The sequence below is a fragment of the Chelmon rostratus genome, chromosome 10 (assembly GCF_017976325.1).
Source record: "Chelmon rostratus isolate fCheRos1 chromosome 10, fCheRos1.pri, whole genome shotgun sequence".
Lineage (NCBI taxonomy): Eukaryota > Metazoa > Chordata > Actinopteri > Chaetodontiformes > Chaetodontidae > Chelmon > Chelmon rostratus.
In genome coordinates this window covers 23,752,681-23,766,406 of record NC_055667.1, presented here as the reverse complement: position 1 = coordinate 23,766,406, position 13,726 = coordinate 23,752,681, and the positions used below count along the sequence as shown (strand labels likewise).

General features: G+C 48.3%; 1 protein-coding gene across 1 annotated transcript in view; it reads left to right on the top strand.

The window, feature by feature from the left end:
* Positions 1-13,726, top strand: part of magi3a (membrane associated guanylate kinase, WW and PDZ domain containing 3a) — a 106,515-nt gene that overhangs the window by 79,469 nt on the left and 13,320 nt on the right. The window contains exons 4-10 of the mRNA XM_041945315.1: positions 941-1,147; positions 3,514-3,676; positions 4,514-4,593; positions 5,291-5,348; positions 7,195-7,301; positions 10,649-10,849; positions 12,399-13,031. Coding sequence (XP_041801249.1) covers positions 941-1,147; positions 3,514-3,676; positions 4,514-4,593; positions 5,291-5,348; positions 7,195-7,301; positions 10,649-10,849; positions 12,399-13,031 — 1,449 coding nt within the window. The remainder of the gene's footprint in view (positions 1-940; positions 1,148-3,513; positions 3,677-4,513; positions 4,594-5,290; positions 5,349-7,194; positions 7,302-10,648; positions 10,850-12,398; positions 13,032-13,726) is intronic.

The following is a 13,726-nucleotide window of genomic DNA, read 5'->3' as shown; positions in this document are numbered from 1 at the left end:
TTTGTGTTTGGTCTGAGGGCTGAGACTACGACAGCGATGAATCATAATGCTAATAAAGATAATAACAGGTTTTTATGCATGTTGCATAAAAACCTGCGCATTAGAAATAGAAACACTGCACATACAGCACATAAGCAAAAAGGCTGATTAGGACATTAAGAATAAAATCCCAAAATTGAATGAATCAATTAGAAAACCTTTCCATCTAACGGTCGGCTTTGTCGGAGATGGCAAGCCAGCGAGGGATCACGTCTCTTTAGTTGCAAGCTCCTGCTGTGATAGGTGCACCTGATCAGCCGGTTTGGGTCTGGGAAGAAAATGTGACCCTGTCTGTGTGTTGGACGAAGCATACCGTGCTGCGAGTAAACCTTCCCCAGACCAGCAGCGTGGGTCAGTACTGACAGAAACAGTGGCGCCCAATGGGAATAAGCTAACTGAGAGGGGGAAAAAAAGACTTTCCCTTATCTAAGAAACTGCTCCGAAAGCTGAGTTACGACAGACGAAGCTTGGCCTCATTTTGTTCCAACCAATACAGCTCAGCCAGATATGATTTGTAGCTAACGATCAGACTCCCCTGTGGCTTTTAGGACGTATAAAAAAACTGCTGCAGTTGAGGTGAGATGGTCCCTCCTTGATCTGAACAAAGTGGTTTTGCCACAGCACTGGGGCTTATTTGTCTCTTCCTGTTCTGTGGTGGCCTGCGGTTCTCTCCTGCAGTATTTAACCTTTGCGACCATGTATGTGCGTGTTCTCATGAGGACTGTGTTGTTTCCAGGTCCTGGCTTTTCCATGAGGGCCTGCTGTGGGGTTACAGCATGGAAGTAGATTCTGGGTTAGCTGAGTGTAACAGTGAAGGTTAGCATTAATGGAGGGTACAATAAACATGTTAGGTGAAACACATTCACGAGCGTATATTGTCGTCTCCATCTCCTCTTTCCAGGCAACTACTATGGGACCCCTAAGCCCCCTGCAGAGCCCAGCCCCGTGCAGCCGGACTTGGTGGACCAGGTCCTGTTTGACGAGGAGTTTGACACGGAGGTCCAGCGAAAGCGCACAACCTCTGTCAGCAAGATGGACAGGAAGGACAGTGCCGCACCGGAGGAGGAGGAGGAAGAGGAGAGGCCTCCTATGGTCAACGGCCTGGCTGGTGAGAAACACGACTGTTTCATTTTCTGCAATTCTTCCAGCTTGTTGTGATGCAGCTGTGCTCCAAACCGCTTTCCTCCAAATTTAAACCCCAGCAGTTTTTTGTTTGCTCCATTTGCTTATTTATTTATTTATTTTGCCCAGCAGTTCATTATACTATTCACAGAATGCACAACGGCGGGTACCCTTTTTTCTTTCCTCCTTATCATTCTTCTCTCCGGACGAACATTCTCAGGATTAGCTGGTCTGCGTGCAGGGTCAGCACTAAATCACAGCGCTGCAAAGTCAAGTGGTAGCCAAAGTCTGTCTGAGATCAATGGAAGCAATCCCTCGATTAGAGGTTTGTCCTCGTTTGATTCCCCCACAAGGATGTCCTCGCATGGCTCAGGGCACAAACAATATCAGGACATGTTTCAGTTAATGAGTGGTCCTCATTGTGAGAGCAGTTAGAAAACCTCGAACTGCTGTGTTATTATAAAACACTACATAATAAAAGGGTAACGGTCAGAAGTACGTGCCAGCATGTTAAATAATGAGCATCCATATGAAATCGTTTTCACTCAGAGTACCATTCCTCCGTTTTAAAGCAGCCAGCTGAGCAGAGTAGCAGCTTGTGGCCCTTTGCTCGAGCAGGCTGTTGTGCCCTCTGTTACGGCTTCAATGACAGGCCTCTGACGGGCCTCAAACACACCCTGGCCTGGTGCACAATGGCGCTGCCGCTCCAGATTGTAGGCCAAATGAGCTACTCTGCACAAAACGACCAAGTGCTGCAAAAACAGCCAATTACCAAAGCATAATGCATTAAGTTGCCAGTTTTGCTATTTTGTGTGTTTTTATCATACTTGAGGATAATTATCCAACAATTGTGCCGACATTCGTAGCACAATTACCAAGAGATATTTTGAATTTCTGTTTATTTTTCAGGAAGTTAACTTTCTTGCCTTTACTGTGTTATTGCAATAACTAAGACATGAGTATATATGAGCTGAATGAGCTTGTCGAGGACATGTCAATAGACATTTAAAATTCACTAGCAATTGTGTTGGCCTGCATAACCCCACACTGATGTGGAACATAAAGGCTGATTATACTCTTAAAAATTACTTGTGTACATTATATGAACCATGTCTTGCTTTTACAAGAGGAAGGCCTCTTTGTCAAGAGACAGAGAAGAAATTATCCAAATAAAAGATCAGCGAGCGAGCATCCAACTGCACATCTCACAACCGAGAGGGAAAGAGAGAAACATTGTCAGAGACACATCATCTCTGTGGCCTTGGGCAGCGTGGAGCCCAGCCAAAAAAAAACGCTCGTTGTAGAAGGATGTCACTCTCAATTCTGTAGTTCATGGGTGGTCCAATCACTAAAGCAGTTTATTATACCTTTGTCAGCATGTGGATGGATTGGATTGCCCTAGCGGTGAGGATGTACAACAAAAGGGCTTGCGGAAGATGTATTACCGTGCCTTGAAGGTAGTTTAATAATAGTCATGCATTACCGTTAACAGACATTTTTCTTTTGTGTCCTTTTAGCGTTCTCGTCAGTTTATGAGGCCTACATGCCCGCGTCTGCAACAGCCGAGTTAATATTTCTCTGCAGGGGCTGAAAGCTGCCGTAGCCTAGAGCAAGTGTCTGTATGTAGTCATTTATTCTGACTGTATAAGTGAACCCCCCCCCCCCTCCTGGTTCCATCATGAAAAAGAGGTCCCAATTTCAGCACAAAAAGCTCTTGGCTTGTCCCAGTCAACAGCTGTCACTTTCCATCCCTGCCATTCAATTACCCCAACCAAACAGACTGAGCGTTCGATGCCACGATGAAGCTAGGTCACACACAGCCAGATGAAAACCTGCAGATAAGAGCCTCACACGCACACACACACACACACATGCATCAAGATTAGACAAACACACACGCACATGCATCAGCCTGTGTGACACTAATAGAGTTGTGATGTGGCGCTCACGGCTGCGTTGAAGCATTGGTCAGCTCTGCCCTTGCCTAGGAGGCAGTTCCCAATACATCGCTGCTGACATGCAAATCCTATGGCAATTGCTGCGCTTCCGTCCTCTCGCTGTGTACTCTCTCTGTCCCCCTCTCTCTCTGTCTCTCTCTCTCTCTCCCTCTACCCCTTCCTCCCTTGTGGATGTAACCGTCCACCCAGTGTACAGAGGAAGATCAGCTCGAGCGTCAGCAGCGGCAGCAGCAGCAGCAGCAGGGAGAGATGCAAGGAGCCCAGAGGAGCTCCAATGGCGCCACACTCTCACCTCCTGTCTCCTTCTCCTTCTACCATCTCCCATACCCCTACACCCATCCCATTCCTCTTTCTATCTCCATGCCCGTGTCCCTCTCCCCATGCCGGGCCACAGAGCACAAGGACAAGGCGGAGTGGAGGAAGACGGTGCCCAGCTACAACCAGTCAGCCGGGGCTATGGACTTGCGTGCGTGGAACCCCCAGGATGAAAGTCAGGAGCCCTTGCCTAAAAACTGGGAGATGGCCTACACAGAGACTGGCATGGTGTATTTTATAGAGTAAGTAGCCTTAGTACTGCTGCTTGGCTTGCATTGTTTTGGTCCTATTGCTCTCCAATTGTATCAGCATTATGCTAATCCCACTCCCAGTACTCTCCCAATTCATCTCTCTTGCCGCCATGGTATGCCAAATGTGTGGAGAGACCTGGCAGTGTGTCCTCTCTGCTCCCCGTCCAGCGTCTTCCTCTGTGCTCTATCGAACCAGGTGTTGGACGTGGGAGCTTTCTGTCGTGCAGTGACAGTTGCGTTCTTCCCGATGAAGTTTTTTCTTTCGTTCCCCACCTGTGTTTGATGTCAGGTCTGTTGGCTGGCGCTGAAAGCAGCAGGGCCCGCATTGTTTACCTGGCCCGTTAGTGTGGCGAGCAGTCAGTGCCGAGCCGCTGACGGAGCCAGGTGCTGCTGCTCGCTGCTAAATCAATAGCTCATTCTGCCAGCCGGAGAAACAACAGGCTAAATAGAGCTCGCCACCCCTGACCTGCTCTCTCAGCTCTGCTCTCTCTGATCTCTGCAGCTGCTCACTCTTTTCTTTCTGTGCTCCATGTTTGTCTCCTTTCCCTCCCTCTTTACTCTCTCTCTCTCTTCCTCACACCTCAAAGGGTCCCCTGAGCTCTGTTACATCTTTACTAACATTTTAAAGGCTTTTTTAATAAGCCATTTGATCCCAAAAGATTAGAAGTTAACCACATTTCTGTTTTAGCTGTGTTTGTTTGTCAGAGCTGGTGGAATAGCTCGTGGCTGAAGTGGCTCCCGAGAGTTGCCAGTGCTAATTGCTTAATTGTCATGGTATCTTAAATGGTTTTACTGCACCTAAAGCCCTGTCTCCTCTTTGTGCTTTAGTCACAACAGCAAGACCACCACCTGGCTGGACCCCCGCCTTGCCAAGAAAGCCAAGCCTCCAGAGAAGTGCGAGGAAGGAGGTGAGACAGTATCTGAAGATGGTTGCGGTGTGGCAGTAACAATTGCATGAGCGCTTACACCCCTCAGCCCCCACCCCACCCCCCGTGTCCTCTCTACCCTCACACGCTTACATTTCATCCCAGCTCCCTGCTGCACAGAGCGGCATGCATGAGCCTCACCCCTGCCTCTGTGAAGAGGGCGCTGGCTAACAGACGGTGATTCAACAGCTGAGCGGGCCTGGTCACAGTCATGCTGGTGACACAGCACAAACCCCCCAGTCTCCAGCCTGCCCCTCTCCTCCTAATGGCTTCTGGGACACACGCAGCGAGCTCATCAGTGCAGCATCTCTCAAAAGGCAATTTTCTATGGCCCCTCTTGCGTAAAGATCTCCTCTGAGCTGCGTGTGTTTGTCACACAGCAGCAGAAAACTCAAGATGTTGCGCACATACACGCTGCTGTTACTTTCCAGGGAGGCTGTATAACAACTGAGCTTTTCCTCCCTCTCTGCCTGCCTCCTTAACAGTGTGCATTAAGCCCTGCACACACAGCGACAAATAAAAGCAGTCCTCTTGCTCTCTGTGTGTAGGTAGGCATGCTGTGAAGCTGTCCGTCAAAGCACCATGCCTCATTGCGTGTGTCCAATTGTCCATGTAGTGCCTCAGCAGTGCTTGAAGTGATTTGCATCTGCCTTTTCCCTGTCTGCCCCCCCACCCTCAGAGCTGCCCTACGGCTGGGAGAAGATTGAGGACCCCCAGTTCGGCACCTACTACGTCGAGTGAGTAAACTTCTTCCCATGCCTGAAGGGGCCCAGAGGGCTACAGCTGTGAACTGTTGGGGAGGATGTGGCTTTCTGCTCATATTCAGTCTCTTTGTGTCTCTGCTGAAGTGACAGTCAAAAGGGCATCAGTTTATTCCTCTGTGGGCCTTCTGGTGCTGTGTCTGCATGTTTGATTCCACGTAACTGTTCTTAAATGAGTTTTGTGTTATAACAATCACATCTTCTGCAGCTTGAATCCATGTCACTGAATTCCAGAGCTATAGAAGCATTAAGTGTGGTGCTGAATGAGCTGTGCACTGCTGTATGGATACTGGCGTGCTACGGTAGTTTCCCACAGTCCTGCAGAAAGCGTTTATGTCTGGTGGGTTACAGCTTTGTGTGTTCGTGAAAGAGGACAGAGCGGAGACAACAGACAATGATGTTTTATGGTCCCTGAGAGGGAAACAAGGGTGAGATTCCACCCTGATCAAGAGTGTAAACAAAAGCGCAATTTTCGTCCCATTACTGTGGACAAAGAGGGGGAAGACCTGCAGGCGGGGAGGGCGAACCAGCGCGTCTGTTCATGCTCGAGGGTCACGGCGAGGCCGCCTCTCCTCCGTCTCCGTCTCTTTGTCTGGCACATTTTGTTGTGAATGAACGGCCGCGTGCGACGACGTGACGCAAAGTCTCATTATTGCCTCGACTTCCAAACAAAACACGAGGTGTGGCAATCAAAGAGTGAGACAGGGAGATGGGGAGCGGGAGAGGAAATGAAAGAGTGGAAATGAAAGAGAGGGGAGTGTTTATCTCTCCCGACTTAATGGGGAGGGTATCTCTGTGCATGAGTCAGACGCAGCACGAGCACAGGCTACTTTGCACTGAATCCACACACACACACGCACACGCACAAGCATATACCATCAGTTTCTCAGCATGTGGCTGATTCACTGTGCAGCATCAGTGCATTTCGTCTTCCCAAGGTGCTGTCATGACCGCGATTTACAACTGTTAAAGCTCATTACGCAGATGAGCTACCTCTCTCCATTACCGTCTAAGCGTGGAGGGACATTTCTCTGTGTAGCAGGAAATGTTTCAGCACACAGGTGTGATCTGAGAGTCAGTAATTGTTTTTAGATTGAATTTGGTGTAAACTCCCCAAAACGTAGCTGCTGATCCGGGTTTAGCAAGACTGTTTATTTTCGGAAACCCAAAGACGGGCCATCCGTGGGCATATGATATGAAAAAGGGGAACATTTTCATTTACATCTATTTGCAGTTGATTGAATTGTTTGATCATGGGATTACAAAGCATTGAGCAGATGTTGATCATCTTGGCAGTCCAGGCTTTCAGAGCGTAGTTTGCTGCTGATCCTCTCCCCAATTCTCTTTGAATTCACTCGGCATTCAATTTTTTATTGCTGAGGTTCGGACTTGCTCTCAATCCGTCTGTATGTGTTACAGTTCTGGCATGGACAGGTCTGGAGTTGTGTTTTTTATGCTGCATTAGAACAGCCTGCATGCCGTATGACACGCTGTCTACCCAGCATGTAGGTTATGCCACACCCAGCCCTCATAGTCAAATCACAGGTTTGCATGACAGGCAAAGAACAGTATCGACCGTGTGAACAAGCTGTCTCCTGCGAGGCCCAAAGATAAGAACACAGACGAATCCAAAAGCAGAAACACAGCTGGCGCTCAGACTGTGCCGTCAGCTGCTGCAGGTAACTGAACCACTGGAATAGTAGCATGTGTGACGAGCGGGGGGCCAAGACAAACAGGATGCAAACACGTCACCTGCGCTTCATTAACAACTTAATGTGCTATTCACAGTTCTTGTTCTCATGTTGTCATCTCGCTCGTGCAGCCACATCAACCAGAAGACCCAGTTTGAGAATCCAGTGATGGAGGCGAAGAGAAAGTTGAGCGTCGACGCGCCCGCTGCAGGACCGCCGCCGGCAGCCACGCCCTCAGGTAGCTGCACCCACAGCCAAGCCCTCTGGAGCAGAAAGTGCAGAGGTGTCAATTACAGTCGCTCGCAAGTGAGGAGTGAGATTGTTCCTGTCACTGCCAACTTTTTTGGCAACGACAAGATAATGAATATGTTTTTCCACTTCAGGATTACCTGTTGGTGTTGTGGTTTTGCACAGAGCTATAGTCCATTCTGCAGTGTTTACATTAAACTTCATGGTTTAGACTGAGGGCCAGGAAGTGTTTCTCTCGCTGGTCATCGGGGAAATGGACAGGAAGTGAGGTCATTTGCTCTGAATTCCATCCTGGAATTTAAGACGGAGAGAGAGGAGGAGCTCAAAGGAACACATGATGAGTGCACATTTTCAGTCTCTGACTCTCGCAGCCTGGCTGTAGGGAAATTTGACGATGCTAATTCCCATCAGCCTCAGCTGTCCTTTTGTTTGGTGCTATACAGCAAACGTTAGCATGCTAACACACAAAGCTAAATGGTGAACATTATGAACATTACATCTGAATACCAGCGTGTTTGCGTTGTCATTGTTAGCGTGGCGATGTTAGCATTAGCTCAAAGCGCCGCAGTGGATAGCCTCACACAGTCTCCTGCATGGCTGTAGACTTTTAGCCCTGCTAGTTTCTTGCTGAAATGATGTCATTCAAACTATCAAGGATGGACTTTCACTGTAAATACAAAGCATTTATTACACATACAGAAAACAATTTCAGAAATAAATAACAAATTCTGGCAGTGAGTGTGTAGCTAACGTATCAAACAGGTGTGATAATAATAAGGAGTGTCAACAGGTGGCTCTTGGTGATTCAGGTCAGTAACTTTTATGTTTCCTCCTCTTCCTCCCATAAGATGCAGCACAGTTGGCAGCGTTATTGAGACGCAGGTTCGGGCTTTATAGTTGTAGCTTTTTGTTCTGTGAAGAAAAAAAACTTTCTAACGAGGCATTAGATGTGTTCTCCAAACACTGGCGCACCTTTGTCATCTCCTTCATGCTGAGATGTCTGGAAGATGTTCTAACAGTTGACAGGCTGCTGATAAACAGCCCATAGCCTCTGAAGCAATGATACTCAATTTGAATAATGGAGCAGCGCTTCACTGGGCGGCAGAATTCATTTTGACAAGTAGATTATGAAACGGGGAGGACTCTGAGGCCTCTTTGAAAATGCTTTTTGCCCCAGTCATTCAGCGCAGTTCAAAGATCTCTTTAGAACACAGCGAGGCAGAGAAGGAGAAAGAGGTGACTGTGTTTGAAAGTGACTTATGATCATAAATTGCATCTCTACTGGGTCATCTGTTCATCATTTACCACCTGTGGCGAAGGCTGCCGCTTGACTGGTCTAATCACCCTCCTCTCAGTCAATGTAAAGGCCTGAGAGGAGGAAGCCCCGCGTTGTTGCAAAATGAGGAAGAATTATTACACACTTCTGTGCGTGCACACACAACGCACGACCACATTAGCATTCAAACTAGCCTCTGCGTTTCAGACGCCCCTCGGACAGAACTGTCTGCCTCACTCTGTTGCACGCAGACCCCGCCTCTCACAGCCGAGCCTCTCTGCAGTCCGTGGATGATATTGCTTCTGCGTACCACCGCCTCCAGCTTCGGCTGCCTCCCCGGTGCCCATTCTGCACCTTCCCACCCTCGTTAATGAGAATTAATGGCTAGTGGTCTAGTGCGAGTGTGTGGACGTGCGTGAGGTGGCATCTAAACACTGTTTTGACAAGGATGGCTAGCCTGACCTCCCAGACAATGCCGCAGAGCACAGGAGCAAAGCACAGCACAATGCCCGGCCATAATTACAGCGCTGACAATGCTGCCTGACATTTCATATAATCACTTCACCCTGACTGTCCCTTTGTGGCCCACAGCCTAATCAAGACCATGTAAACATGGCTTTGGTGTGTGGGCCCCCTCTCCAACCCTCTCCCCCCTGTCTCTGTACTCCTCTGTCAGTGTTGCTTTCACGGCGGTCACGTAAGAAACAGTGTTGACAGTCTCTTGACATACTGTGTTAACATGGAGTGCCTGGGCAGCCTGACGGGGCTTAATCCTGTCAAACAGCATACATATAATATAGCGCATGTGCTCACACCTCAAATAGCAGGAATTTCATGTTATTCCACCTATATGCATATACACAACATTAATTTACATGTACAATCTTGCAAATATCTCTCTGACACAGCTCCGGTGCAGAATGTCATGTTAATCATACTTGGCATAATCTTTTTTTTTTTTTCTCTCTCTCTTCAGAGCGGTCACGTTCATCAGCCAATTGCAATGCAATTATGCAAATCGCAATCCCATGACACATTGAGAAGGGTGTTAGAGGCAGGGGGGAGGCGTGGATGGGGTGGGGGGTGGCTTCTGACTGTACCCTCCCTAATGAGATTGATGCACCACCATCTATCAGTGTGGGAACTGCCGGAGCAGAAACCCAGCGTGCAGGGACACAGCGCATAACTCACCATCTCGAAGGCTCGCACCACAGCGAAGGCCGGGGTTTAGTTAGAGTTTCCGTCTTCATGTCGGGGCAAACTCTGTCTCGTTCTATCTCATTGCGCTCATCTCGCTCTCGTTCTCGCACGTGCACACACACACTGTCTAATATAGTTCCTTTCCTGCCTCCTAAAAAGTTGCTCCATTTACACATCCTGCAGGCACCACAAAGGGAATTTGCAATGAAAAGTTTACCTAGAAAATGTCAGGTGCATTTCAGGACGGATTTATCACCGCACTGAAAAGGAATTGCCTGTTTACGGTGTGACGGGGCAAAATCTAGACATTTTGCAATAGCCGGGTGTTTATTGGCTTTGCAAACACTGCGGCAGCCTCGCAAGTTTTCCGTGCGCGCGTGTGATTTGTTTGAGTTCGCACTTAAATTACGATGTTCTCAGAGTGTTCGTGTAATTACTGGCGGTGAGTGACGTGCTGTCAGACACGTTGTCACTGCGCCAGCGTTGTTGTGATGGAGACAGATGGCAATTTATGAGCGAGCTTTTCAGTCTCTCTCCATTTTCACACACACACACGTGTGCATGCTTGCATAGCACATAGACAGTCACAGCACGTAAACCTGTGAACTTTGAAGATGTGCCGCTCTCATCTCCAGAATTAATGCCACTGTGCCTTCTTTTCAAATTTTGTATAAAAGCTGAATTTTATATCTCACTATTTATTGTTAGGCTAGAATTTTGTAATATGTTCAACCGGGCAAACGGAAGCAATTTAGCGGAGAGTAATTACAGCAATTAAGCCGTTAAAGATATTTTTCTCCATCCCCCTGTCCATTACAGCTTGTCAATCACTCTCCTCTTTTTCCATTTCATCCCAACAGCAGAGGAGCCCGGTAGGGCAGCGCGGAGCTTCACGCGAGATCCGTCTCAGCTGCAGGGCACCATCCTGCAGACGGCGCTCAGAAAAAGCCCCCAGGGCTTCGGGTTCACCATCATTGGAGGAGACAGACCCGACGAGTTCCTTCAGGTGAAAAACGTCCTTCCGGATGGGCCGGCCGCGCATGACAACAAGATCGCCTCAGGTAATCTCCCCTTACAGAACCACTGCTTATAATAGAGCACTAGTATCGGGACTGCACTTTGGCTGTAGCGGTTAAACACAATCCCACATGCCCCGTTGTAAAGTCATACAAGGAGGAATTGCTAGAAAGACGAGTTGCAGACAGACAAATAGGATTATTTATCGAAACAAAGCGTAATCCAGTGTCACATTCATGTGTATACTGTTCGCATCATGCCAGCAGTGACACTCAGCTTGGCATCAGCACACCTACTGTACATGATACAGCTTTATGTACCCTGAGTACACACAAACACATTTAGAACAGGCCCCATACCGTGAATGTCACATTGCTTGTTCAAGCAGCGGAGCAGCTCTAAAAATAGGAAACTTCCGTCAATAAGGCACATGTTCAGTTTATGGTTGACACCCAGATTTTATATGCAGCCATATATTACAGATTTAACAGGCCTGCAGAGCGGCTGTCTTCTCATGGCCGGCGGATGACAACCTGCTTATCTGAGGAATGGGCATATGACATGTGTGCTGCATGTAGCTTTGCGGACTGTAAACCAACTGGGGCTACTCTAATAGCACCCGCATGTTGGTGGCTTTTATCGTATGTAAAAACAGTGCGATCACGTGCACGCTGATTGTAGTCATTTGAATGACTGTTAGTGAAGTGCCTCAAGGTTCACATTACAGTAATATTGATTGCATTGAGTGCTCTTGCAGCTACGCCCATGCTGCTGAGAATCAACATGAAAGTGGAACAGACAGTAATTATTTTCAATGTTTCATTACCCTTGAGATGGAGGGTAATTGATTAAGCCAAAAAAATGAATGTAATTAATTTCATTGGGTTATAATAGCGAGCACTGAACTGTAGCAACTTCATGGAGCTTTCTTTTGGATTTAAGACTTTCTGACTACTGTCGGCCCGCCGCGTTCATTTATTCCAAGGTTAGAGTGTTTAAGTTTCTGAGACTCTCTTTCGCTTAGCGTACTTGTATTGTTTTGTGGATGCTTAGTTATTAGATAAGTCATTAGAGGTATGTGCAGCGGGTGTGAACAAGCACTACATTAGGATATGGAGCTCATTTCAAGAGTGAAACCTTAGCTGTGCTTGCGAGGGTATTGATTGTGTAGGTGGGCTGAATCCTCCACTGGGCTTTCAGCCAGCTAGCCAGTCAGCCATCCAGGCCCGTAGCTCAGCCAGACCAGGGGTGATGAGAGGCTGCTCTCTCGCAGAGAGATGAAAGGAGGAAGAGGGATACAGCATGTCAGTGATCTTGTTCTATTTTGTGCTCCTGCCCGCTCTCTCCAGCTCCGTTAATGTATCTGAATTTTCTGAAGAGTTAGAAGAGCAGAGTGAGAAGCAGATACAGATTCTACTCATACAGTCCAGTTAGATAATTAGCCTTTCACTTATAGCGATAACTCCATCAGGGACATTAATGCCTCTGATGGATGTCTCTTTTAATGCGCTTCTTTAAATGATGCAGTAATGACAGTCCCCGCTGTCAAATTTGGACATTTCACAAATGTGTAAAAGCGCTTTGTTCTCGTAGGTGACGTGATCGTGGACATCAATGGGACATGTGTGCTGGGGAAGACTCATGCCGATGTGGTGCAGATGTTCCAGTCCATTCCAGTCAACCAGTATGTGGACATGGTCTTGTGCCGGGGCTACCCCCTGCCTGAGGACCCCAGCAGCGGCGAGGAGGCCTCAGGAGGCCTCTGCACCTCCAAGGACACCTCGCCTTCCCCCTCAACCTCCACGCCACAGGACCCCCACTACACAGTTCCAGATGGAGGAACCCTCCCCAGGCAGACTGCTGCAGTGCCACCCATGACCAACGGAGGTCGCCACCACCACCATCCTCATCCTCACCAGCATCACCACCACCTTCCTCACGTCCCCAACCAAGAGGGCCCTGACCCCACGCTGTTACAGCCGGAGCTGGTGAGCGTGCCCCTGGTGAAAGGCCCCGGAGGCTTCGGCTTCGCCATTGCAGACTGCCCCCTGGGCCAAAAGGTGAAGATGATCCTGGATGCCCAGTGGTGCCGCGGCTTGCTGAAGGGCGACGTTATCAAGGAGATCAACAGGCAGAACGTCCAGACGCTGAGCCACTCCCAGGTCGTGGACATCCTCAAAGACCTGCCCGTGGGCAGCGAGGTCAACGTGCTGGTGCTCAGAGGAGGTGAGTTGGCAGGAGCGAGAGTTGGCGTTGCTGGAAGTGTACGCTGCGGCCGCAGGTAAGCCTGCAGCATTGAACTAATCCTTAGAAGTATGTCACAGCTGGCGGGGTTACAGTGCTGATGCTGTGACATCTCTGTTGTTAAACCGCTGCTGTCTATATTAATCTACTCAGGTTACTGTTCAGACAACAAACAGGTGTTAGAGCCCGGAGATAGTCTAGTGGTTTAGTCCCACGCTTCTGAAATCATTTTAATCCCTGCACAGCTTTGTGTTGCCTGTAGTCTCTCTCTCTCTCTTACTTTCCCTTTTTCACAAAAGAAAGCAATGAGTGAAACAACAGAGGTGAGAAGCCCACCTGTTTGCATTGGAAATTAATATCTGAAGGGGTAAAGCAACATGTCGACAAAGGTCTGCTCAGCTGAGCCCGAGATTCATTCATTCAACATAACATGAATTAAAACCCCTGTCTTTTAATTCATAAACAGCAGGATGGGCTGTGGCGTTCTGTAGGTTTTGCTTGGACACACAGATTCTCCCAATGTTAAATAAAGCAATTTCACGCTCTGGTCCACACCGACTCTGCATCATCCACCGTGCACCTTCCCAAACAGGGAGGAAGTCATTCTTAGTCACATGGTGAGCTGTGCTGGGAAGGCGAGGAGAGATGGCAGTTTCAGTGATTCACTTGCTGCTTAG